Below are 27,572 nucleotides of genomic sequence, written 5' to 3'. Positions count from 1 at the left end.
ATAACTCATTATCGTTTAGTGGGTGATGATGATACAGATTTGGATGACAACATTGATAAACTTGAATCAGAGCTGATGGACGCCATTGCCAAGAAGCAGGCGGGTCAGAATGTCATCGATGGTTACCGTCAGGGCATGCAGGATGTGCAGAATTGGTTCGATACCTTGATAAAGCGCATGGATGTCCTTGATCGCGGCTCTGGCTTGAACTGTGCACAAAAGATGGCAGCGATTAATGAGATCAAGAACGAGTACGAACTGCAGGGACATCCCAAGATACAGGAGCTTAAGGGTAAAGCAGCTCAGGTGGCAGAAGTGATTAGCAATCTGGATGGCCAACAGGTGGAAGAACAAATGAAATCGTTGGATCGTCGTTTTGCTGATCTCGGCAAGCGCATCGATCGCAAGGCCCAATTGTTGGATGTGACCAACAAGGGAGTCGATGGAGCCAAGGGTGAAATCGAGCAACTCCAATTGTGGGTGAAGCAGCAAATCGATGATCTGCAATCACCTGCAGCACTTGGCTTCTCCCCCAAAGATGCCGAGGCACGTCAGCAGAAGATCAAGAGTTTGATGAAAGATGCAGAGGCAAAACAATCACTGGCTGATGTTTTAGAGAAGCGTATTGCCAACATGCAACCCGAGTTGGAATCCGCAGAATACGCACAATTGGAGTCAGCATTGCGTAATCTGAACAGCGAGAATCGCAATTTATCTGGCGTCCTTAAAGCAGAGTTGGATAGAGCCTTGGAAGCCAGCAAAGCACGTAAAGCCTTGGAAAACGATTTGGACAAGGCGCGTCAATGGTTGAAATCGAAGATCTCTGAAGTGCGCAAGTTGCCCGTTTATCATCCATTAACCTCCACGGAGATTGAGAAGAAAATTCAGGAGAACAAGAAATACGATGATGATGCCAAGCAATTCAATGACAGCGTTCTTAGTGATGTTCAACGCCAGGCAGCCAATATTATGAAGGATTGCGGAGATGCTGATAAGGCGGCATTGCAGAAAATATTGGATGAAATTGCAGCCGACTATCAGACGCTGAAGGATGAGAGCAGCAAACGTGGCAAGTCCTTGGATGATCTGTTGCAGGGACGTAAAGCCTTCGAGGATTCAATGAAGAATATGGGCGATTGGTTGAATGAAATGGAAACCGCCACCGAAGGTGAATTACGTACCACAAGTCTTCCTGTCCTCGAGGAACAGCTGGCGCATTACAAGAAACTCTTGCAGAATGCTGATAATATGGGAGGACTTATCAACGATGTGTCCGAACAGGGCAAGAGCATCTTGCCCACCTTAAGCAATGCTGACAAACTGAAACTCAACGATGATATTAAGAACATGAAGGATCGTTATGGACGCATCAAGCAAACGATTAATGATCGTGCCAATACATTGGGGGATCACATCAAGAAATACAAGGATGCCAAGAATCGTTTGGCCGATTGCAGTCAATTCCTTGGCACAATCCAACAACGTTTGCGTGAACTAAACCGTCCCATTGGCTCTAGGATTGAGGATGTGCAAGATCTGTTGGGATCCTATGAGGCCATACTGAAGGAACTCAAGGATAGCAAGAATAAAATGGGTGACATGCAAATGGATGATCTGCCCGAGTTGCAGAGCATTTTGACTCAACAGGATGACATGATCAAGATGATTGAGGATCAATTGGCACATCTCCGACAGCTGCTGCTTCTGCGTGAACAATTCATTGCTTTAATCAATGAAATAATTACCTTTATAATGAAGTACACCGATGTTATCATCGACATTGAGAACTCACCGGATAGCCTGGAGGATAAGATTAACAAATACGACAATGTCATTGTAAAGATTCAAGAATGCGAGGGTCTTTTGGCTTCAGCAAATGATAAAGGACAAAAGATTGCCTCTGAGGGAAATGCCGCCGATAAGAATAGCATCACTGAGCAATTGCAATCCCTGAAGAATCAATTACAGAATCTTCGCAAGGCTGTTGAATCGCAACGTCAGAAGCATCAATTGCAGCTTGAATCCCACAAGAAAATGGCAGCCGATTTGAGTGACATTCTCGATTGGTTGCACAACAACGAGGGAGCTGCCAAATCACGTCCTTTGCTGGATCGCGATCCCGAGTCTGTGGAGCGTGAGCTGCAGAAACATCATGCTCTCAGCCAGGACATTGATGCCCATTTGCAAAAGTTCAACAAAATCAACGATGGCGTCAAAACAGAAATTGGTATGCCAAGTTCATTGCTGGAAATGCTTTCCGAAGGTCGTTCCCTGGTTGCCTCACTGCCCCACGAATTGGAGGAGCGCGAAAAGTACTTGAAAAACAATCGGGATTCACGTTTGGAGTACATGCAACTCGTGGCCAAGTTCAATGATTGGGTGCACGAGGCTGAACTTCGTTTGCAGAATAGCCAACATGGCATTGACTACGAACATCTTGTGCACGATCTTGATGAGCACAAGATCTTCTTTAGCAACGAGGCACCCATCAGAAATTTGGTTCACAAACAAATTCAGGATGCATCCGACAAGATTTGGTCCTCATTAAACAACTACGAACAGTCTGAGCTGTCAGCCGAGTTGGCCCACTTCCAAACGAAATTGGCCAACACTTTGGCCAATGCTAAGACCCAACAAAGTGAGCTTGAGAAGGAAGCGGAACGTTGGCGTGAATATCAACAGTCCATTGATCGCGTCAAGGCCACAATTGAACGTACCAAATTTAGCGATGAGCCTGTACAGAATTTGGCCGGTCTGCACTTTAATATTCAGAAGCTGTCGCATGCCATTGGAAATGTTCAGGTGAGTTAACATGATACCTTAATAGACATAGATATGTAGATTTTCTTCACCAAAAACTATATGAATTCATCCATTGCATATAGGGCTTTATTAAAAGTAACTACTTATAACAAAGTTAAAGTAAAAGAAACGATGAGTTGATAATCCAGTTTATCTATGATAAACTTGTTTCTGAAAATATATCTTCAGCAATAGCCTCTTATAATTTGCATAAAACCTTAACGACTGAATCAAGATGATATAGATTAAATAGTATTTGCCTTACATATTTCTGCAAAAGGTTTTGAGTTGTTGTTCATTTTATTTATATTTGAATATCTGTAATTTATAAAATTCAAATAGATAAGAAAGCCATGGATAAATTAATTTTTGGTTTGACATATTTGAGTTTTAATTTTTTTTTTAAAAAGTCGTCGTAGTCTGTAATTACAAACTGTCTATAATGCCACATAATTGTATATAGGACTTCTTTTAACTTGGTTTTATTTATCATATTTATGCATATGTAAATATTTATATGCCCATATACCTCTGTATTTAAGTTCAAGTTGTGTGTATTGGAGAAGACCTGTTTTTGTTAAGTGTGACACAGTCACTCCTCTCAAAAAACTGGAAAGCAAAGCGAGAAATATGTATCTGCCAGTTTTTTTGAGAATGTATCCCCAGTCGTGATTACTTTTACCCAGAGTGCAATGCAATTTGCCGGCCGGTAAAAGCAAAACTTAAAAGTTTTGCTGCACTGTTGACTCTTTAACACGTTCTCTTTTCTCTCTCTCTCTTTCTCACCCTCTCTTTTGAACTCAATCTCTCTCTCTTTCAGTTGTTCACACTCGGCATAGTTGTTTACTTTCATATTTACGCCTTCGTTTTTTACCTTGAAAACTAATTAATGAGTTCAACTATTAACCTGCACTTGACAGTCTTATCATCTACTGTTTTGACTGGCAAACATCGCTAATGCCAGACAGACGCATGTTTCATATACGACTATGAGAATTTGTTGTTTAATCTCAGCTGTTGTTGTTGTCATTGAGTTAGGCCCATGACATCATCAGAGGCAGCGACTGAAGCTGCCGAACTTTAGCGTATAACCAGTTTACAGCTAGGGATGGACAAACAATGTAATTTTTCTATAATTCGTAACACTTTAAAAAGTTATCTTTATTAAGTATTTTTAAATTAAACTATAAATGTATATGAAAAGATAATAAGTTAAAGGTCTTGAATTCATGATACTTAATAATTAAAAAAAAAAAAGGTTTTGATATTAATTTTTTTGATTTTATGAGTCAATTTTAATTTTTTTTTCATACTTTCGATGGTTTTAGCCATAGTTTTTTTTTTAATCGAAACTAATCTAATAAGTACAAATAAATAATTCAGTTTTAGAAATTTATATATTGGTATTATCCTACCGTTTTTAATATCGATAGGTTTGCTACAATAAATAAATTGTACATAAGTTTTAAAGGTCTGTTATTCCATCTCTAGAAGCAATCACATTGTAACAGCAACAAACACATGTTTAGCAGCTTTTTTTGACCGAGCTTTAAGAGCGAGCTTCGTTTAGCACTCTCTCTCTCTCTGTCTCTCTCTCTCGCTGTGAACAGCTGTTTTGTTGTTGTTGTTGAAAATACCGGCTTATGAAACAACCAATTGAGTTCTATGACGATGGTGGCGTATGCGTGATATTGCTTACGTATTAGTGAGATGTGTGACGTTGTGTGAGCAAAAGTATGACGGTTCTCTCTTTTTTTCTGACTCTACTGCCCACGCCTTTGCTTCCGCCCACCCAACAACACTGACCCCCCTAACCGGAAAGTGTTACCATGTGGATACAAAACGTGTTTGTACAACACAAAAGACCAAAATTTCTATTGAATTCGCGCTCTTTGTTAGTTGCTGCTCTTAAGTGTTTTCGCTCTTCCTCTCTCTCTCTCGCATTCGCTCTCTTACTTGGTTCTAACTCATGCTTTCGGCATTGCCGTGTGAGGCTTTTGTGAAATTCACTTCTAGTTGAGACGTTTATCTGTGCGGTTGCCAGTTTTTTTGTGCATATTATGCAGTCTATATAGTGACGAAATCAGCGACAAAGCAAAAGCAAAGCAAATAAGAATAAAGAAACTCGTGTTATATTTGTTGTTTTTTTTTCGTGCGAGAAGCTTTGTTAAATTTGAATTACCCGTTTCGGTTGCCGTTTTAATACGCGTAATACAAAAAAACCATGTGCTCGAAAAGCGCAAATTGAGAAGAAAAAAGAACAAATAGAAGAAACAGAAGCACCAGAAACAGACAGCAACCGAACTTAAAGCTAACGTCATCAACATTAGAAATAAAAAGAAGAGCAGGAAATCTATTAAAGAAAAATATCAACATATGTACAAATTATATATGTATATATAAAAAAAAATTTAAAAAAAGTACTTTAAAGTGCTACAATTAGCAAGTGCCGTATAAGATACATTCGCCAGTGCCTGTGTGTGCGTGCGTGTGTAGCAGTGTGTGTGAGTTTCCAATTTAGGTGAGCAAAGTTGAGCACGAAGGCAGCTTGTGGCAAGCTGTTTGGGGCACACGCATATGTCAAAGTTGATAACAACAAAGTGAAATTAAAATAAATGGAATATTGAAACGCAGACGGCGTTGTCAAAATAACTCAAAATATTTAGCAAAAAAACAACAACAACAAGAACAAAATACATATTACATAGGGAGTATTCCATGCATACTCTATAGTCTATTTATATACTTCATTTATAATACATCTATATATAGATATACTTATATATTAACCTAAACACTCACCAAAAAAGTTAAAAGTGCAACAGTATTATTTCTAAGCAAAAATTTAACGTTTATTTTATCGCTTGTTGTTGTCATTGTTGTTGCAGAGCCAAAACAGTGACCTTGCGCTAGTCAATCAGCAGGCGCAATCTCTGATCCGCCAAGCCGACGCCCGCAATCGACAGTTGATTGAACAGGATAACGCTAATCTAAATCGCAGCTGGCAGGATCTAGTGCGCAGTCTGGAACAGAGACGTGACAATTTGCAACAGTTGGCCGAACATTGGGATACATTTGAGAATAGCTTGCACGGCTGGGAGAAGGCATTAGGACGTTTGGAAGATAAGTTCCGCAATGTCGACCCAACTGTAAGGTCCCGACGTCATTTGGAAGATACAAAGAATGCCATTCAGGTAAGTCCACAAAACTAGCATATTCACATACAAGCCAACTTTTCAATATCATCTTCAATTTACATAGTTTTGAAATACTTATTTGGGGCTTATGAGCTCATGGTCTGACTTAATTGATTTATTGTTTTTGTTGTGATGACTGTATATACCAAATACGAAATTTCATTCATTTATTTAACAGTCGCATCCCCCTGCTACCCTTAACACTTGTTTTTGCTAATGTCAACCATTACAAACACTATATATAAGTGTATGTGTACTATGTATAACATACTTACAAATGTATGTATTTAATATAGTATATCAACAACACTACGACGCCGTCAAGTTCATGGTCATCGGCAAGTTGACAAAGAGCTTCCGCTCTCTTTTGTAAGGCATGGTCTCTCTCTCTCTCTCTCTATTCTCTGCTTTGCCTCTGGTTCTCTTTTACGGCAAGCTTTAGCAGCTGTTCAAATCGGTCTTAATGACGGGTCGCTTAATGATTAGCAAAAATTCGAAAAAATACATATAAACAAAACTCGACAAATTCTTAACTTTCATTTTCAATAACTTTTGTTTTTCGACTTGGTTTAAAATATTTCAACAATATTAATTACAGTCTTTGAACTGTACACTATGTATATGCAAATTGACATTTATTGCATTATTATACAACTGAAAAAAAAATTATAAACGCGGCAACACTTGACGGCATTAGTTTTGGTTTTTGTTTTGTTTTTGTAATCAACAAGAAACTGAATTGTTGTTTTTATTTACTGTCTTTGCATGACCTCATACTTAGTTAGCGATAGTTGTTGATTGTATTCGACTTGAGGAGAAATACAGACTTATCAGTTTATTAGCTAAAAATAGCGTCAAGTTATTAAAAGAATTAGTTTGTGCTGAAGCATAATTATTATATTATTAATAATAGCTTGTTATAACTTGTTATTATAAAAAATAGGTTAACAGTTTTTAATGCTGATTTATTTATTTCGTAAGTTGCCTACAGGTTATCTCCAATTTAGCATTAAAAATTACTTACACGTAATTGCTTTTGTAACTTCAAATTGAAATCAATTTAAATGAAACCAAGTTCAGGCCTTAAAGGCCTCGGTCTGTTCAACTGCTTTTAAATATTATTAAATATTTACGATGTTGTCATAGATGACCATATAAAGCTCTCAATAGTCAAACTAAACCACATTTTATCCTAGTTAAACAATTAAGCAATTAATATTAATCGCAGAAACTTTTTCAAAATCAATAAATATTTTTTTATTGCTTTCTTTGAAAATTGGGTTTTGTTTTGCTTAGCACAACTAAATAATATTGGCTTTAGGTTTTTCTCTTATAAACCCCATTCAAAATGTTGCTTTAAAGTCAAGTCAATGTTTATTGGTGTTGACCTTCGTTTGTTTCGAACGGCCCCAAAAAACAAAACTGGAATTGAATTGAATATGTAGAGAAAACTTTATTTTGTTTGTGTTGCTTTTGTTTTTGTATAAGTTGTGATCGATTGCAAAAGCAAAACGTGACTGACAAATTGTAAATTTAAATTTGGTTTTGGTTTGCTTTTATTTTTAGGAACTGCGTGAGGAATCTAATGAACTTAAATCATCACATAAAGAAATCGAGGCGCTCTCAAAATCCATCCTCACATTCCTTGGGGAAGTACACAAACCCTCGGCGGAGGCCATACAGGCCAAAGTGGATAAGTTAGTTGAACAACAATCAAAGTGAGTACCTCTTAAAAACCTAAACAACACATTTTGAGGAAACTCAACAAGTGCCATATAACCCCTTTATATAAACAGTGTGTTTAACTGTGCGTGACGTCTAGTTAAATTTATCGAAATAAATTTCGAACGCCGGAAATCGAATTCGCTACTAGTTCTATAATTGATTTGCATTTCATGGAAATTAATGTGGTTAAATTAACTAGTTTTGTTGTATTTACTTTTATTGATAATCGGCATTTAAACGGGTTCCACTTGTGGATCCGAAAAACAAATCATTTATTTGTTGAAACTTCTTAAACTTATATCACAGGCTGAAATTGTATTTGTGACATCAGTCAACACTTTGTAGCTCAGCTCTGCTGAGCTCAGCAAAGCCCTCGAAATTCCATATCAAAACTCACGTCAAAAACTGACGTCATTTCAACGGTTACGCTCCGTTTGGGCTTACATAAGCTGAGTTTTCTATGTATAGCTTTAAATTGCGCAACATAAAAAAAAGTTGAATTTCTGAGAATGGTAAATCATTAAATTTAAAGACATTACACATTACTGCAGTAACAGTCTGTACCATAAGTTCTTTTACCTTTTAAATATACCTATGTATGTATATAGGCCATATCAACATCTGATACCGAGTCGGGGCATACCCAATGTCTCTGGTAACTGTGCCAAATCGTTGGCCTTATCAGTTGGCTGCCTTTAAGACATTTACGATAACAGACAAACGTAGCTCACCCAATAATTGTATCACTCTCAATACTAAAAATACATACATATGTATGTTTTGTTATACATATATACTTTGTTGTTGATAAGCGACAACTAAAAGAATTCAAATCAATGTTGATTCTATTGTTAATTTTTTTTTTTGTTTTGCGGAAATTCTTTTGAATGGCGCTTGACACAAAAACAACAAGCGAAACGTTGCCAATTGGCCAATTGGTTTTTGTTTATACATTTTTTGGTTTGCCTTTTAAATTGGGCAACATGTTCTTAGCAACATTTTTACTGGCAACATTTCTAACAGTTCGTTAACAGCCTGATAAGTTCATTATGAAAGAAGTTCACCACAGCTGACAGGTCTGAGTGGTGAGGCTGTTGGACGTCTGCCGGCGATCACGTAAACATTTCGTTGGAAAAAGGAAAAATATTAAATAAAAATTAAAAGAAAATGGTTAAAATAAGAAAAAAAATTAAACGAAATCATGCCGCGGCCTTTCTTAATGCAGCACTGACACAATTTTCACCCAAGACATGTGTTATAAGTATTTTCAGCATCAGCATCGTCATGTTGTATTTTATTTTTATACACATTTGTTTCATCCGGCTATTTGTTTGACAGCCGCGGTCTGCCTTTGCTTGTCTGCTTGTTTATGAAAAACGAGACCAGCAGCTGTTATTTTCTTTTTATTTTCCCTCAATTGTCTATAGCCAACAATTCTCTAGACTTGTTTTTTAAAAGACTGTCCGCAATATCTTGTGACGTTGACACTTCAAATATATGCAGGCAAATGTACAGAGATCACTTTTATTGTTTTGGAGATTGCCAAATCTTTGTATTTATTTTGATACCGTATTGAATTACAATCTTAATAGCTTTTAAATAGAGTATATTTCGGGTTAATTAAGGAGATTTAAACGAAACGTATTCGACTGTATTTGAAATTGAAGATATGTACATGTTTACGTATTAACTATACTATATCCGCACAAAAAAATATGTGGCTACCTGTAACTATAACTAACTTATAACCTAATTTGTCTCCAGCTGTAACTTACTTTACAATTAACAGAAATACATTTTATGGCCGAGTAAATGACAGCCCTTTAACAATTCTGTTATGTAAAACAGCTGTAAGTTGTTAGCGTCACATCGTAACATTTTTATTCATTCGAATTTAATTAAATGGAGCAAGATCAATTTATCAAACTGTAAAAATCACTGATAGGATACCTAATTTTACTTTCATTCGTTGAAAAAGATATTGACAATGCCATCATCGAACCAAAAATGATCTAATACCCGAATGCTGTGTCATCGACAATTATACCCACAACTACATATGTACATATATACGAGCACGAGTACATACATACATATCTTATAAGTATTATTCCTTCAACTGCGACGCAAAAATTTAAATGCAATTTATACTTGAGATTTACTTTTTGGTATGGGCAACATGCAAAAATCTAATCAACATTTGGTTCGCATTCAAAACAAATCACTTAAAATGTATTTTGCGTAAGCTTTTGCATTTAAAGAGTATTTCCATGTATTTCATAAGAATTAAATAATTTGTTTATAATATATAGATAACAATTTCCTTCATAAGGCTCAATTATTTTTTTTTTACTTTTTCGCAATAATTAAAAATAAACCAATAACCGGCACTATGCAAAATGCAGCAAGTTAGAATTAATCGAATTGGAGATACTCTGCTTATGATAAATTTATAATTTGAGTGTTTAGCTCATAGCTTCGATAGCTGATCTTCCCTATCATTTTTTGGTTACCGAGTATAAACAATGTTAACAAAGAGCCCACAATAATGTATAAAGTAAACAAAATAAATAAACTGAAAATCGCATTGCTGACTTCATTCATATTGTGCAAAAAAAAAAGCGAATAATAATGTGCAAAAATGTGAACAAATTGAAATGAATGAATACGATATGCAGGGTATTAAGATAAGCAGCAAATAATTTTGCAATAAATACAATATAATTATTTTAGCGCCTTGCTTTAATGGCCACAAAAACCACAACAAAAATCCAAATAAAGCCGAAAATAAAACTGCTTGGCATCTGCAGTGACAATTTGTCATTTTGCATAAAAAATTTAGAAAAATAAAGAGAAAACAATCGAAACAGCGAAAAGACAACAACAACAATTAAAGCGAAAACTTTGCCCAAATGAGGTAATCGCGTAATTATAAATTTATTTCTCGCCTTGACTGGCGCTCACACTGTTAAGCTGTTGCCGGTGCTGCTGCTGTTAACGCTTAACAGAGCGCTGTAAGTGAAGTGCTTTTGCTGTTCCAATGCCATTTCATTTCCAAAGCAACAACTGTCACTGTCGCTCTCTCATGCATATTTTGTGTGTGTGTGTTATTTATAATGCCGGCGTCTTGTGCGGCCCTCTTATCTAAACCGGCAAACTGAATTGTTGCTGTCTTTATCAGTTACTTTCCATGCAACATTTGCTTGTTGCGTGTAAAAGTGTGTATTAATTACAATGCGTCGTACACTTTATTTAATTTGGAATTTGATTTTATTTTGATGATTTTTGCAACATATTTGGCAGCTGAAGTCAGCGCCGAATTTGTGTTGTTAATGAGTAACGCAAACTTTTGCCATTTGCCTCATTTTCAATGCCAAGCGCATATGCAAACTTATAATAATAATAATTTTTAGTGTTTCGCCTGCTCGCCTTTCTCTTTCACTCTTAAGCAAATTGATTTGTGTGTGTATGTGTGTATTTGTATCTGACTGTGGTGAGTTGCGGTAGCAGTTTCGTTCTTTTATTTTCGTCTCGCGTTCCTCTGTTAACGATCGACGGAAACGACACAACGAGTGAAACAGACATTTTGGCAACTTTTTCGCTTTGAGAATATTTTAGTTTTAATTTAGAGTTAGTTGCAAGCGGACGTGTTTTTTATAACTGGATGGCTGGAAACTAAATACGAAGAAGAAGCGACCGCCCGCCCGAGCATTAAATACATATAGACGCATATTTTTAAATCAAATAATATAAATCTTAATTAAGAAAAATAGAAGCAGTAAAATCACACAAAAGCAGCCGAGACACCAAAGAGAAGAACGAAAAAGTATTTAACTCAAAATAACTGTGTAGTTGTTATAAAAAATAACACACTATACGCTACTTCCCTTTTCTTTTTTTAATGTATTTTCATGCGATTGGATGCACTTGAAAACGCCGCTTTGTGGATTACCAGGCGTATACGCAATAAAAGGAGTAGAAGTACATAGCTGCTGAATTTCGCAAGAAATTCAAGTTTTAAGCAAAAGAAAGATATAAAAAAGAAACAAAAAGAAGTTAACAATTGTTAAGCACACATCTGCCTCCCCTGTGAGGAGGTGCGATTGTTGTCGCTAACAAGTTGGCCAGAAAAGACAGCAGCTGAAGCGCAGAAGAAAAGAGAAAGAAGCGAATGCTAATTGCTAACACGCACTCTCGAAACAACATCGTCAAAAGCAAAAGGTGAATGTTTATATCAAGACGATGACACTTTCAAAACTTTGAGTTGCTTCCACCGTGTGGCATGATTAAGTCATCGGCGTAAGAGTTGCCGCCGTTTATGCTAAAATCAGCCTCAATCTTGAGTAAAGTCCCAGCCGGCTGAAGGGGTGAGTCCGGGCCACGGGTCCGGTCTTTAGCGAGGTCGTCAGGTGTTGTTGTCGCTTTTATTTATTTTTTATTTTTTTTTTATTGAGAATGTTTGCGATTCGGCGCGTGTCTCTGATTTAAAACGATGACGTCGTTGGCTTTACAGCAAAAAAAATTGAGAAAAACAAACAGCTAAAAACAAAACTCAAAATTACTTATCGACAGAGAGACGTTGATTACAATAATTGATCAAACTATGACTGTCAGTTTGTTGTTATGGGCATTAGTTCTGGTTTTTGTGTTTTTTTTTTTTTCATATACGAATAGTACATAAATACATTTGTTATTTATAAACACTCGTGTGTATTTTGCTTTTGCTTTCGCTTTTCACATTGGCGCTCGCATTTTTTGCATAGTTTGCCATTTAAATCCAACAAATGGACTTAATTTAATACGTTAGTTTGTACATTAGCAAAATAGCAAACGACTCTGTAAATAGCAAAAGGCAACCCAAATTTTATTGAGATTTTTTTCTTTATTTTGTTTCCCCTGCTTTGTATCGTTGTGCTTTTTTTTACGCTAAATATTAGTTAAGAGTTTTTTCTTATACCCTTTAACCTTAATAAGACATAGTGGGTATTATGAGTTTATATAAATGTTTGTGAAATGCAGAGAAAGTTTTCTTTCAGGGGAATATTCTCAAAGTATATCTTTATTTAATTTGAAGCATATTTCTTAGTCGTTCATTTAAACACCTTTAGTTGCTTCTCTAATTTTTTTTGTTGCTCTTTTACAGTTAATTCGGTAAAAACTTTTTCGAAAATGTGTATCAGCCTTAATTGGCCGCCAGCCAAATGTGTTGACTTGGCCTCATCATGGCACGTTGCTCTTCCGTTGTTGTTCTTCATCTTCTTTCTTCATCTTGTGCTGGCTCTTGTTTTTATTTTTTTTGTAAAGGGTACAGGCGGCGTCCTTCATGAAGTATCTGGCCGACATGACTTTAGTGTTCCTGCGATGTTTTAATTGCGGTCTCAAGAGAGAAACACTTGTTGGCATTCAATTTCTAGCGCCCACATGGCGGATGAGCAATATTCGTATATGCGTCACAGACTGGAATAGAGAAAATATCTTTATGGAAGTGAAAAGTAAATACAAAGTCTTATTGGAGAGTGCAAACTGAATCATTGCGAATGTGCAGCATGTCCGATGACGTCAGTTGCAGTTGGTTCACTTTGACTGCAAATAAATAAACATAAATACAACATTTAATTATAAATTTAAGCATAAAAATAAACGCAGGCATTAAGCAGGCCAGCGGACAACATAAATAATATTAGCAATAATATTAATAGAAATAACAGATTTAAAAGACACACAAAAGACCAACAAATTTGAAATATTTTCGAAAATCTCTCTCCCTCTCTTACGCAGTCTCTCAAACAGTTCAAGGTGTTTTAGAATTATGTAGATTCTCATATAAAAATTTTGTTTTCGAATTTCGAATTCGAATTATTCATGTGTCTGGTAGTCAAAGTGTTCGCATTTGGTTCAGTCATTTAGAAAACTCTCTTGTAGCGAAACGGCAGCATTAATTTTCACGGAAATCTTCGCAGTGCCTCGAGGCCAACATCATCATATTTTGAGCATTTGGATATATAGAAAATTGTTGAAAACTTCAACCATTTGCCTTTGTGCTTTCTTCAAAAAACTTTTTGTCTAATATATATTAGATATATATACATCGATATATATTTATATATGTATAAAAAACTTTTGTGCAGCACGCGTAGCTGAATTCTATTCTAGAGCAAAGACGACCGCGTGGTTTTCACACACTGTTTACATATTATAGAGGCATATATTTTGCTTATAAAGATACGTCATTGACTAATACGCCCCGGGCAAAATTTTCTTTCTCTTTCTTCAACAGATTGAACGATACGTTACGCGATAAGGACCAACAGGTTAGCAAGGATCTCGAGGAGATCGAGCAAGTGTTCCGCCGCATCTCGCAGCTGCAGGATAAGTTGAACGCATTGCACGATCAACTGCAATCCGTACACGTCTACGACGAGCATATTGTCCAAACGGAACAAGCCCTAATCACTCTTAATAGCCAGGTGAAACAGGCCGCTGAGGAAAGTCGTGCGCTTATAGCGCAAACGGAAGCGCATTATCAAACCAAACAGAACTTGTTGCCCAGTGATATTGGCCAAGAGTTTACCGCCCTCGAATTGTTAGCGGAACGCGTCCAAGTGACCATGGAGACCAAAGAGAAGGATTTCAAACGTGCGAAGACCGTTCGCACCGAATATCTGGCCGGTGTCGATGAGATTCAACGTTGGCTCATGCAGGCTGAGGTTCAGGTGCAGGAACGCACCTTGGAACCGACACAGATGAAGGAGCTGCTGCAGCGTATTAATCATGAGATTGGCACCATCTATGAACGCTTCACCCTGGTCAAGACCAATGGCCAGCTGATCATTGAAAATAGTCGCAACAGCGAGGAGAAGACGCTGGTGCAGACAACAATTGATCAGTTGGCCGCTCAATTGGCCCAGGTACGAGGCTGGTTGGATGAAAAGAAACAGGCTGTGGGCGATAGTTTGGATGCCTGGACACGGTTCATGAATCTGTATCAGATTGTCATGTCCTGGGTGGCCGATAAGCGTACGTTCATTGATCAAACCATTGAACTGCGCACTCTGCCTGAGGCAAGAAACAAGTTGAATGATTATGCGGCGGCTGTTAAGAGTATTAAACCGATTGTGAAGCATTTGAGCGAAATGGACAAGGAACTGGAGCACATTGGTCAAGTGACAACTGTGGGCGATCTCAAGGACAAACTGCAGCAAGCCGAGGATGCGAAGATAGCCGTGGAAGCGGTGCTGCTGGAGAGGGTAAACTTTCAGACTGTTATATCAAATATCTATTTAAAGTCCCATTTGTTCACTCTTTTTATTTATTTTGCCTTCTTTAGAACTCGCTGCTGCAGGAGGCCTGCGAAGAGTGGGATCAATGTGAACGCAAGATCAAGGATATACGACAATGGCATGAGAAAACCAAACAAACATTGGAATCCTCGCCACAGCTTAAGAAACCACTGCGCGATCAGCTGGGCTACTGTGAAAAGACTCTGGCCGATATTAACGTGCAAAAAACCAAACTAAGATTATCTATTGAAAAACTGGAGGTAAGTGGAAGTCATATAGCTAATAGGGGAATCCTTTTCCATTCGTATCTCTTTCTAGGTACATTTCCGCAATGGCATGGGTGGTGATCCACGCCTCAGCGAGAATGTTGATGATTTGGTGCGACTGCTCGATGGACTTGGCGATGTGGTTAAAGCCAAATCGCAGAGTCTCGAGCAAACGTTGTCCCAAATCGATGTGTATCAACAACAAATGCAAACGCTACGCCAACGTATCATTCAGGAGGAGCAGCAGTTGCGCCTCGTCATGGCGCCCACGTACTTGCCACACGATCGTGAGCGCGCATTAGCCGAGCAACAGGTACGTCATTCTCTCTGTTTTGCATCAGTTTTCTTAAAACTGACTCTCGAGTTTATGTGTAGAGCAACCCAGTTAGCAGTTAGCTAGAAGAATTCAACAGAATACAGATTAGGATCTCATTTTATATATCTCTATCTCAATATCTTAATCTATGTCTCTTTTAGTAGCTCGTAAATAACAATTGTAAGCTAAGCTGAGATCTCGACCCCCTTCTGATAAAGTTACCCTGCATCATTATCATGCTGTATTGAACGATTCTTAATTCTTTTAATGCTATACAACGGTTAACAGAACAACCAGTTTGTTGGCCAAACAAATATAAGTTATTAACCCTAAAGTAACCAATTTATAGACCATATGATATTCTATTCAAATAATACTTTAATTATTTCACAAAGAACGTTCTACAAGACTCTAAAAAATATGTGCGGATAGGTCCGAAAAAAAAGTTGCACGGTGGCTGCGTAAATTAAACTAAATAACATTATTCTTTTTATTTCAATTATCTATTTTGTTTTGCTTTATTTCGTTTCTCAAGTGCGCATTTTATCAAATTTCGTAGAATTTTCTGTTTTCTTTGATTTTGCTCAAAATTCTCTTACGTTTTTATTATTTTCGAATTCGATTTATGCCATTTTCATTTCATCAACTTACAATACACACAAATACATTACATTTGAATTCATCTTTGTTCTTTTTGCTTTGTTTTGTTTACATTTTATTTTAATTTTTGCAAAATATCATGTCATACCAACCGTGCAGCTCTCATTCCTCATCAAAAAACAAACCCAACTTGCCTCTCATATCATTGTTTTGTCTCTGCCATACATTTGTTGTGTCTGTAAAAACCAATTCATTGTCACGTGCCAAATCATATAAAAAATTTATATATAAGCAAGATAATTCAAATAAGTTCTTGTTGCCGGGGGTAGCCCATATAAAAGAATAAAACAGAACAAAAATAATAGAATCACTAAATTCTTTGTCCAGTTCATTATTCAGAGGAGCTATTTTAAGCATTGCCAGTTTTAACGCCTTCAACTATTTCACACAAACAATATCATCATCTAAATATATATACATATTTGCTATGCTAAAGCAGCAGGGCATAGTTTACTATATAGATTTAGTTTTACACAAAATTTCGTTTTAAGTTTACATTGCGAATTGCAATGTTGGCGGTAAGTGGCAATTTTAACAAAGTCCAAATTTTAACAATTTTGTATAATTTTTTTATTAAAATATTTGTTGTTAGTAAAGAAATTTTAGTAGTTGGGGCAACTCTTGCTATGAGAACTTATATTATTTTGATCTTGCCGAAACACATACTCACACATACAGTACGTACAGTCGAAGCATAATTACAATATGGCGGCACTCATTTAAAAAAAAAATACAGTCATAACCAAGAGATCACAAAAAATCACAGTCACTTGACATCACATTAAATATCACAGCTTTCGCTTAGACATTTTTCATTTATGATTTTAGTCTTTTGTTTATTTATTAGTTAGCTTTATGGCCGGGCAGACATAAAATTTTCACCAAAAAGCCGCTCGATGTCACAGCTACCTTTCTCTTCCTATTACTGTCTCTCTCTTTATCTTACTCTCAACCGTAATAGCGCTCAGTTATCTTTTAGTTACAAGTAATGGTTACGGTTTTCATTTGACTTATATATTTTATTTTTGACATTATGTATTTCTTTTTATCTTTTCTCTTCGTAAAAAAAAAAACAAAATCTGGTGTCGTTGCGCTTTAATCTGGTGTCGTTGCGCTTTACAACATATATAATTAACTATCAACAAATTTCCCCACACATGAATAATCATAATTTACTAATATTTAAAATATATATTCAACTTTTAACTGGATTCTTGGGCTTTTGCTCGCTTGCCTCTTGTGCTAAACTAAAACTAAAACATGTGACTAATTTCAAATCGATGCCTTTTAATCAATGTAACTTTTGCCATAACTCACACACACACACTCACACACATGACACACGCACATGGGTATTGCGTACATCTTTAAAAAACCTGGTAAATGGTTGCTTTATCTTATATGGCATAATTATGCTCGCTGCATTAAAATAAATTGATCATAAATGATTATTACGCTGACCTCTTGTATTTCTTCTCTATAAAATGCTCACGCCGAAACAAAATGCACCAAACGCATAAACAATATATACTCTCTCTCTCCTCCTACCCTTCACTCAAATATAAATATATATATATATATATCGATATAGGCATGTCGTGAACGTGTCAAAAATTTGCATTCGAAAATAACCGCACGTAATGAGCGCATCAAATTGTTAATACATCGCGGCACGCCGGACGATGCTAAGCTAGAGATCTAAAAGTTTTAGATGCCGCACACAGCTATGGAAAATTGCAGTACTTTTAAGCAATAATTATTACCTATATCTAGACTAGATCGAGCCAAAGAAAATCAGAGCAGCCACCAAGTGGCATCTGGGTTTTTTTTTTGTTGCTGCCACTGCAACAGTCTCCCAATTTGTGGCAGTGGCAGCGGCTAAAACCAGAGCCAGGCCTACTTATATTATACTTACTGTCTTACATGACCCAATGCTTAAGAAAAAAATCTAAAAAAAAGAGAATTATTAACTATTAAAAATATATTTTTAAAATGAAATCAAAGAGTATTATTTTTATTAGGTGACCCGTCCCCCCTCAATTTGACAGGTAGAATTGTTAGGCCCATTGAACTTTCGAAAACGAAACTGAAAGCTAACGTCTTTTTTGGCAAATCTTCCCCCAATCTCTCTCTCTCTCTCCCACACTCTCTCACTCTGTCGGTCGCTCGCATAGGCAATGCGACAATCAATCGATGGCATGCAGCAAACGTATGACGCAACCGCCGCCCAATCCTATGCTCTGGATCCACATTCAGTGGTAACCACTTCATCAACTGTCTCGTTGCTTATGAAGCCAATGGCAGTAGGTCTAACCTATGCTGAAGTGTTATCAGGACAAGCAAGTCCGGTAAGCGGTAATGAATTGGCGACGTTACCAAGACAAGAAAAACGCGACACGACCACGACAATAACGACAAGGCAACAACAACAACATGAACAACAACAGCAAACGAACTTAAACCAACAGCAAACAATTATTACAACGACAACAACCACAATGACGACAACAACACGCACACTTGAGGATCAATCAGAAGCATCTGAATCTAGCTCTCATTTACCATCTGTGGTTTATGAACGGAGACAGCAACAACACCAGCCGCAACACCACCAGCAACAACCTTCCAGCAGCAACATCGCTACCTCTGACTATGAAGAAACAAGCGATCCCATTGTCAGCAGCACACAAATTGTAACAACAACCACTCTGATAGATCAACAAGTTCCTAGCAATCCCAACACTCAGTTTATTGAAAATGAGCGACATTTGCAGCAACGCTTAAATACGGGTAAGAAATTGCAGCCACCACGTGCCGAGCGTCGTGGACGTTCTCCAAGACGCAGACGTGAACCTCACGTGGAAGCCACACAAGTAGAGCAACAACAACAACCGCAACAGCTCATACAACAACAACATCACCAACTCTTTGTGCCCCAAGGGGATCGTGCACGTTCGCGTAGTCCCATGTGGGTGCCAGGCTCAACCTCCTATGCGGAGGTGTTACGTGGTCTTGAATTGGAACGCATGCAGGCCGAAGAGCTGGCCAGGCAGGCGACACAGCCTCATGTGGATTTGACCATTCAAGATGTTATCGATGCCAGCTATGTGCCACAAGTTGAACCACAGCACCCAGAGCGGCAGCAAGAGTTGCAGCAGTTTGTAAGCCAATCCGAACCCGAGTTGACTTATGTACAGCAACAACATTCACAACTGGAGCAGAAGCAACAACTGTCCAGTTATGAAGTGCCCATGACTGCGGAGGAGATTACAGCAACTTATTTGCAGCCCGATCCTCAGCTTTATCAGACCATGTATGAGAATGTGGCCGATAGTGGACAGTGGGGATATGTCACCACCGAAACAGGCAGCGAGGCACAACAGCAACAACAGCAGCAGCAGAATTATTACGATCAAATTATGCAGATGCAATATCCTATACAATACCAACCGGTTGCGGTACCTCCAACCAATCCCCAATATCAGCTTCTGACTGGTTATTATCAACCTGTTGCCCAGACGGAACCTTATCCCACAGTTTACACCACGGAGTCGCAGCAAATCTATTACACACAACAAACAGCCCCGGAGTATACGGAGGAGTATCAACAACTGCAGACGGAACTCAATCCAGAAGTGCCTGCTTATCAGCCGGAAATTGTAGAACAATCCTATCTCCTAGAGCCTTATCGCACGGAAGTCAATTTATCTGGTGCGTCAACAACAGGTAATAGCGTACTCGATCGTGTGGTAACCACACTAGCATCCATGGTGCAACAAAGTGCGGAACCTTTGACAACGAGCACACAACAAATTCAACCAGCAGTTGTAACGCAACAACAGGAAATAGAGCAAGTACTTCCACAACAACAACAGCCACAACAGCAGGTTTATATTGAGGAGACTGTGCAGATGCTACGTCCTGTCGAACCGCAAGAGTTTGAAATGAATGAACCACGTCCGGATATCACATTCGGACAATTTGATGTAGATGCAATTGAGACTATTCCAGTGGATGTACCTCAACGACTATCTCAGCCACAACCTCAACCACAATCCCAAACGACAGTGACTACAACGAGATCTGTGGAGGAAACAATTCTTTCTCAACAGATACAGCCAACTGTGATAGCACCAAAGACTCAAGAGATTGTTTTAGCCCAAGACACTGTCATTGTGCGTCCTCAGGTGCAACAGCCCAACCAGCAACAACAACAATTAAGCCAAGATTCAAGTACTGGTAGCACGTATGCCGAAGTTCTATTTGGTCAACAACATAGAGCACAATATCCAGTTTTCCAGCCATCCAGTCAACAACAGATACCAGTACGTTTAGTTGCCCCAATGCCGCAAATTCGCAACGTTGAACATGTAACAACCACAAAACATACAACAATTAAGAATCAACACGCTAAACGGCCTGAGAAGCCCATTGAGATTACCAAGCCTAAAAGACAACGACATGAGCAACAACAACCCGAGCCTTTGCCAATTAAGGTGAGCACCAGAAAAGACTTGAAAACAAGCAGAAAACACAAATCTCCTGAGTCAAATGGTTCTCATGTAGAGAAATCAACGATTATGGAGGATGCACCTACTGAAATCGTCTTGGTTGAGGAGCCAACGCACAAGCAACCGGAACCTAAAAGTCGTAAATCAAAGAAAACAAAGAAGACAACGGAACATTTGGTTGAATCCACAACTGAGCCCGTTTCAAAGATTTGTATGGAGAATATAGTCGAGCCGGAGAAACAGAAGATGCAATCTGTCAACGTTGTGGAAACGACAACAAACATCACTAAAACCACATCTACACCAGCTGTTGAAATCGTTAAACAGACAGAAATTATCACTGTGCCAGAGGTACCTGTAGATGCACCTGGAAAAAATGATAGAAAGAAGCATTCAAGTCCTCTGCAAATTCTAGCTGTCAAGAAGGAACCGATTGAGTCTATTGTGGAGGACATTAAACAAACAACTGTAGATCAAGTCTCAACGATATCGAAAAAGGAGAAGAAGAAGTCCAAGACTGTGGTTGAAACAACGACAACCACTAAGAAAATAGTTCAACCAGTTGTGGAGGGCATTAAACAGATGGAAAGTGTATCAGTAGTTGAACCAATTGCTGAACCAGCTCCGATTACCGCTCTAACTAAGAAGGATAGAAAGAAGACAACTGTTGTGGAAACCACGACTACTACTAAGGACCCTGCCGAAGCTCCCTTAGAGGTTGTTAAACAAGTCGAGATTGTACGTATTATGGAACCTGTTGTGGAAACGACGAAGCCAGCTATCGAAGTCGCCAAAGAAAAGGAAATTAAGAAACCAGTTTCTAATGGCAAAGCTCCATCAAAGAAGGATAAAAAGAATACAAAAACTGTTGTAGAAACAACGACTGTAGAAGAACCAACGGCTGCGGCAACCACGACTATTACAAAAGGCATAGTGACGGCCCCCGTTGAGATCATTAAACCTATTAAAGAAACTGTTGTAGAAACGAAAACTAACGAAGTCTTAATAAAGCAAGAAACTAATGAGACTTCGAAACCAGAAATTAATCCAGTTTCTAATAACAAGGCTCCATCAAAGAAGGATAAGAAACATGCGAAGGCTACGGAGATAGTAAATCAAGACACAGAAATAGCACCAGTTATGGAAGTGCCAAAAGAAGTTGAAATTATTCAGCAAATTTCGTCTACAAAGTTAATTGTAAGTGAGCCTGTGCAGGAGATAGCAATTACTACAGAGTCAACAGATTCAGTTCCTGAGGTGTCGGCAAGTATTGTAGACTCCACTCTAGTAACTGAGCCAACATCAACGATTATGACAACAACCGAAGTTAAAGAAACCTTTGTCGAAAGCGAACCTACAGTTACCACATCGACTAATACGATTTCCACAGAAAGCGGCACTACAACAATTACGACCAGAACTATAACCAAACACATTACCAAGCGCATTGTCAAGCGTATTATCGATGGCAAAGAGGAGATTGTTGAGGAAGACGTCGTCGATGATTTGCCAGAGGAAAATATTTCCGTGGAACAATTTGATTTGCCTGCAATTGAAACGACAACTCTAACTATGCCCGGTAGCGCGAACGTTTCTGGACTTACTTCAAATCAGGATACAACTGTTGTTCAAGGTGGATCCATTACGAAGACAACTATAACCAAGACGAAACGTATTCTTAAACGCATTACCGCCGATGGTGAAGAAGTCGTTGAAGAGGTCTTTGAGGACGAACCAGAGGTTGAAAGAGACATTACTCTACTTCCAACTACAGTTGTTACTTCGACGGCAACTCAAGAGCAACCGATTGTAACTCATGAAGAGATTCGGGATGCTGCTCAAAGTGCCATTGCGGAAATCGTAGTCAAGGCCGAGAAGATAATTGAACCGGAGCCACAGAAACCATCACCTAAGGACAAAAAGAAACTAGAAGTCAGTTCTATTGTGAAGGATACTGTTGATTTTATCGCTGCTGAAGCTGAGCAGAATCCACAAAAGGAAAGCCGAAAGGATAAGAAGATAAAGCAGAAAAAATCGAAAAGTGAAGAAGTCGAAACAATCATACAAAAATCAGAAAATCCTATTATGCAAAACGTGGCTGAAATAACAGAGCCACAATTACCATTAGAAACCACAGAGCCCCTGAATACAACAAGTGCAATTTCAATTGATGATAATCAACCTCAATCAACTGAATCATCTGTTATTAGCGATGATGGCAGCCTAATTAAGACAACCGTTATACGAACAACAAAGATCGTGAAAAAGATCAACCAACACGAAGGTCAAGATATGCCAACATCAACACATTCGGATGTACCTTCAATGGATTCCTTTGAGCTCGCCGAAGAAGCTGCAGAGCAACCCAAAGTGGAGAAATCCGAAATGAACAGTCGTGAGATAAGCGATGAAGGTGTAGTTAAGACAACTAAAACAACAACTATTCGTACGATCAAGAATGCCAAAGCTGAAGATAAAGAAGTTCTCATTGAACCTATAAGCATAGTTGAAGGCACACCCGAACCGAAACCCACTGAAGATACTTTCCAATCTGAAGACGGCTCTGTTCTGAAGACAACAACAGTGCGCACAACCAGAATTGTCAAGAAAATCTCCCAAGATAGTGAGAATGTCAGCGAAACTAGCATCACATCTGAGCCCATAGTTGAGAGCATCATTCAAGATGCACCGGTTGTTGCTGAATCAGTTACCACCGAATCGAACAGTGAGGGTATTACCAAAACTATAACCACACGCACCACAAAGGCTGTTAATAAGTCATCTGGACAAATTGTTTTTGAACCGGAGCAGACTGTTGAGGAACTATTGTTCACACCCATAAGTACTACAGAAGCTACCAATATAAAGACAACTACGTTCGATTTATTAGCTTCTGAACAGCAAAATGTCGTGCCAGTACCCGATAAGAAGTCTAAGAGGTCTAAGAAACAACCCAAACAAAAGAAAGCTCCAGTTACAGAGACGGCTAAGGATGTTCCAGTAGTAGAGGAACCTAAGGAAATTCAGGACCAAACCAAACCCAAAGAAGTTGTTGCTGCTCTACTTGTAGAGGTACAAGAGACAGAGGTTGCTCCATTTGTAGAGGAACCAAAGCAAGAGTTCATAGTAACTGACCCCCTCTATGAAAATGCTAGTAACGATGTTGTTAAAACAACAATTGTGAGAACAACGAAGATTGTTAAGAAGGTCTCGCAAAATGTTGACAATCAGACCGTGAGTGAAACTGTTGCAACTCCGGATTTGGACAACCAGACCCTTGACAAACCAGTTGCTGTTGTTGAGGAACCAATAAGTGAAGAAGCTGGTGGTGTAACCAAAACAACAACTGTGCGTACTACGAAAATTGTGAAGAAGCTGAACGAAGATGGCGAGACAACAACAGAGGAGAGCAGTACACTTAGCGAGCCGATCACCGTTAGGGAAGGCTCTCCAACAATTTCGGAAGTACCGAGTGAATCTTCAACCACGTCTAGTCAAACAGATGGTGCCATTATCAAGACAACCACAATTCGCACAATGCGAATTACAAAGCGTATTACAAATGACGGACGCATAGTTCTTACTGAAAGTGACACACCCAGTGATGTTGTTGTTACATCCAGTATTGAAATGCCCGACCAAAGACCTATTAGCCCAGTTTTGACTTCAAGTACAACTCCTCTAGTTGTCACTTCAAAAAGCGAACATAAATTAGAAAATGTTGGTGTCAATATTGAGCTGAATCTTAGGGACACTACGAGCAAGTCGGGTGTTAAGGTCATTGGCATTGAAACAACTGAACTACCGACTGTATACTCCGAGAAAACAACGTCTAATGGGGTTGTAAACGAAACTGATACCATTGCCACTACTACAACAACTACCAAAAATACGATACTTACAACGACACAACGACGTAGCTTCGAAACCGAAGATGGCACAAATGTTCTTTTCGTGGGAGAAGGCATTGACGGAGCCTATCCACCAGGTACAGTTCAAAAGATTTCTCTCATTACTCATGAAGAGAAGTTGAAGACTCCAATCGTGAAAATGCATCTAGATTTTCCGGAGGTTAGTCTACGTGTGACTGAGACTTTGACAGAAAATTTAGAGTCCCTGCAGAGAACTGCCGAATTAAGTGAAACATCCCTAATTGAGGTTGTTAAGTCGGCTAAGACAAATACCATAGAGTCAGTTGATCCCAACACTTCTGTTACTAGTGTAGAATCCACTTTAAAACAAGCACAGGAAGATCAAGCGGCTAAGACCGTGTCGATAGAACAAGTTGACAAGCCAATTGTAGCGGAAAAGAAGGATAGTGAACCCCCAATAGACTTGAGTTCAGAAGAGCAAAAGCTTTTCGAAGACATTCAAAAGAAACTTTCTAAGAAAGATAAGAAAAAGCGGCCCGCAATACCCGAAGAATTTATAAAGCAAGAAACAATTCAGGTCCTTTCAGAAGAAAGTAAAGGTAATGAAACAATTGGTATACATCCTGTAGATGAAAAACAAATTCTAATCGATATTACCTCATCCATTGAAAAACCAGTGCAATTAGTTCAAAATCTTTCACAAGACGTGCAATTGATTTCCAAAGCAAATACAGTCGAGCATGCCAATGCTGATATATTTTATCATGAAAAACTGCAAGAATCGACAGAAATTCCTTCTTCTGAAACTCCAAAAGAAACGCAATTAGAAATTCCATGTGATATTCAGTTAATCCCAGATCCTACTAACACCGCTAATCAAGTTGTTCCTGCAAAACCAAGCGCATTAATTGCTGAAGCATTTGTGGTTAACACGGTAAGCACTTTAAATACTACTAATATTATTCAAAATATTATCCCATACGAAAAAATTTATGAAATTCCCAAACACAATTTATCTGAATTTAATATTGCCGAGGGTAATTATCACATAATAAATTCTAAAACAAAGTATGTAGAAACTCCTTCCCATGAACCACAACAAACTGTTGAAGAGGTTACACCGATTGTAAGTTTGGTTGACTCTATCATTACAAAGACTTCTGTGGAAGCGTCGAACGTAGAAATTGTAAAAAAGGTTCCTACTAAAATTGACAAGATATATGAAATTCCAAAATATGATTTACCTTCATTTAACACAGCTGAGGGTATTTATCACATAATCAATTCTAAATCAACTGAAAGTAGTCCTGCACCTATCGAAAAAACAAAACAAATTGTCGAAAAACAAGTTGCGGTTGAGAGTTCTGTGGATTCTTCAGTAAATAGTCCTTCGGTGGAAACTATAGCACCAACTAAGATTGCAACTGAAACCCCTTACTCTACTGAAAGCGAAATAATTGATACCACAACAATTGTCAATAAAATCATCTTAACAACTGTGGATAGCTCGAGTCAGTGTCAGAATATTAAGGAAGATAAGTCACCTGTCTATATATTCGAGGTTCCGAAATACAATATCAAAGAGCAAGAATATGCTGAAGATTTGTACAGACAATATCTTTCCAAATCTGAGGAACCTAAGCAAAGTGATCCGGAGCCTATCGTAGAAGAAACTATAACGCCAATAACACTAATCGAAGCTTCTGTTGAGGAAGAAGTTTTGCCAGCCCAATCTGAAACAGTCGTTGCAATAACAAATTCCGCAAATGAGTCAATCAGTACAATTATCACCTCGACAACTACTACTGTGACTAAGGCCGTCAGTAAACATTTCGATGGAAAGACAACGAAACCTGAGCACCTAAAGGCTGCAGAACCCGAAAAGAAAACTGAGGAGCCCAAAAAACCAGCATATGCTGGTTTGCCCGTAGATGAGTCTAGCAGCTCCTGGATGGATGTTCTGGATGAGCCCATGGTCTTCTCGGATGAGGAAGAAGAAGAAGTTGTCCCCGAAAAAGTTAGCAAGTCAGTCGCCGAGAAAGAGATCGTCAAACCTGTCGAGCCTGAAACATTCTCCGAATCTTCAATTGCTGAAGACACCCAGATTACTGTGACTGTCACGACAACAACTTTAAATGAAACTGTCAGCGAATCTGCGGTGTTGGAAGAACCCAAAGCAGTTGGACCCGTAAATATTCCCGAGGAGCCAAAGAAACCAGCGTATGCAGGCTTGCCCGTAGATGAGTCTAGCAGCTCCTGGATGGATGTTCTGGATGAGCCTATGGTATTCTCCGATGAGGAAGAAGAAGCAGTTGTCCCTGAAAAGGTTACCAAGACAGTTGTCGAGAAAGAGATCGTCGAACCTCTCGAGCCTGAAACAGTCATCAAATCTTCAATTGCTGAAGACACCCAGACTACTGTGAATGTCACGACAACAACTGTGACTAAAATCAGCGAATCTGCGGTTATGGAAGAACCTAAAGCAGTTGGACCCGTAAAGATTCCCGAGGAGCCAAAGAAACCAGCGTATGCAGGCTTGCCCGTCGATGAGTCTAGCAGCTCCTGGATGGATGTTCTGGATGAGCCTATGGTATTCTCCGATGAGGAAGAAGAAGCAGTTGTCCCTGAAAAGGATACCAAGACAGTTGTCGAGAAAGAGATCGTCGAACCTGTCGAGCCTGAGACAGTCATCGAATCTTCAATTGCTGAAGACACCCAGACTACTGTGACTGTCACGACAACAACTGTGACTAAAATCAGCGAATCTGCGGTTATGGAAGAACCTAAAGCAGTTGGACCCGTAAAGATTCCCGAGGAGCCAAAGAAACCAGCGTATGCAGGCTTGCCCGTAGATGAGTCTAGCAGCTCCTGGATGGATGTTCTGGATGAGCCCATGGTCTTCTCCGATGAGGAAGAAGAAGTTGTCCCCGAAAAAGTTATCAA

At 38.6% G+C, this 27,572-nt stretch overlaps 1 protein-coding gene across 6 annotated transcripts in view; it reads left to right on the top strand.

Annotated features, from left to right (window-relative positions):
• LOC117782395 (nesprin-1) overlaps positions 1-27,572 on the top strand; it is a 120,936-nt gene that overhangs the window by 52,838 nt on the left and 40,526 nt on the right. For 3 of the 6 annotated variants that reach the window (XM_034619506.1, XM_034619505.1, XM_034619509.1), the window contains 6 exons: positions 20-2,802; positions 5,691-5,996; positions 7,566-7,717; positions 14,002-14,971; positions 15,052-15,264; positions 15,323-15,583. In XM_034619506.1, coding sequence (XP_034475397.1) covers positions 20-2,802; positions 5,691-5,996; positions 7,566-7,717; positions 14,002-14,971; positions 15,052-15,264; positions 15,323-15,583 — 4,685 coding nt within the window. Of the gene's footprint in view, positions 1-19; positions 2,803-5,690; positions 5,997-7,565; positions 7,718-14,001; positions 14,972-15,051; positions 15,265-15,322; positions 15,584-17,837; positions 18,196-18,420; positions 26,455-26,523; positions 27,467-27,572 lie in introns of those variants that run through there. The other 3 variants (XM_034619504.1, XM_034619507.1, XM_034619508.1) reach the window with 3 other exon arrangements.

Source organism: Drosophila innubila, assembly GCF_004354385.1.
Source record: "Drosophila innubila isolate TH190305 chromosome 2L unlocalized genomic scaffold, UK_Dinn_1.0 4_B_2L, whole genome shotgun sequence".
Taxonomy (NCBI): Eukaryota; Metazoa; Arthropoda; class Insecta; order Diptera; family Drosophilidae; genus Drosophila; species Drosophila innubila.
Note: the sequence above shows the minus strand (reverse complement) of the source record. Positions and strands in the feature narration are given on the sequence as shown.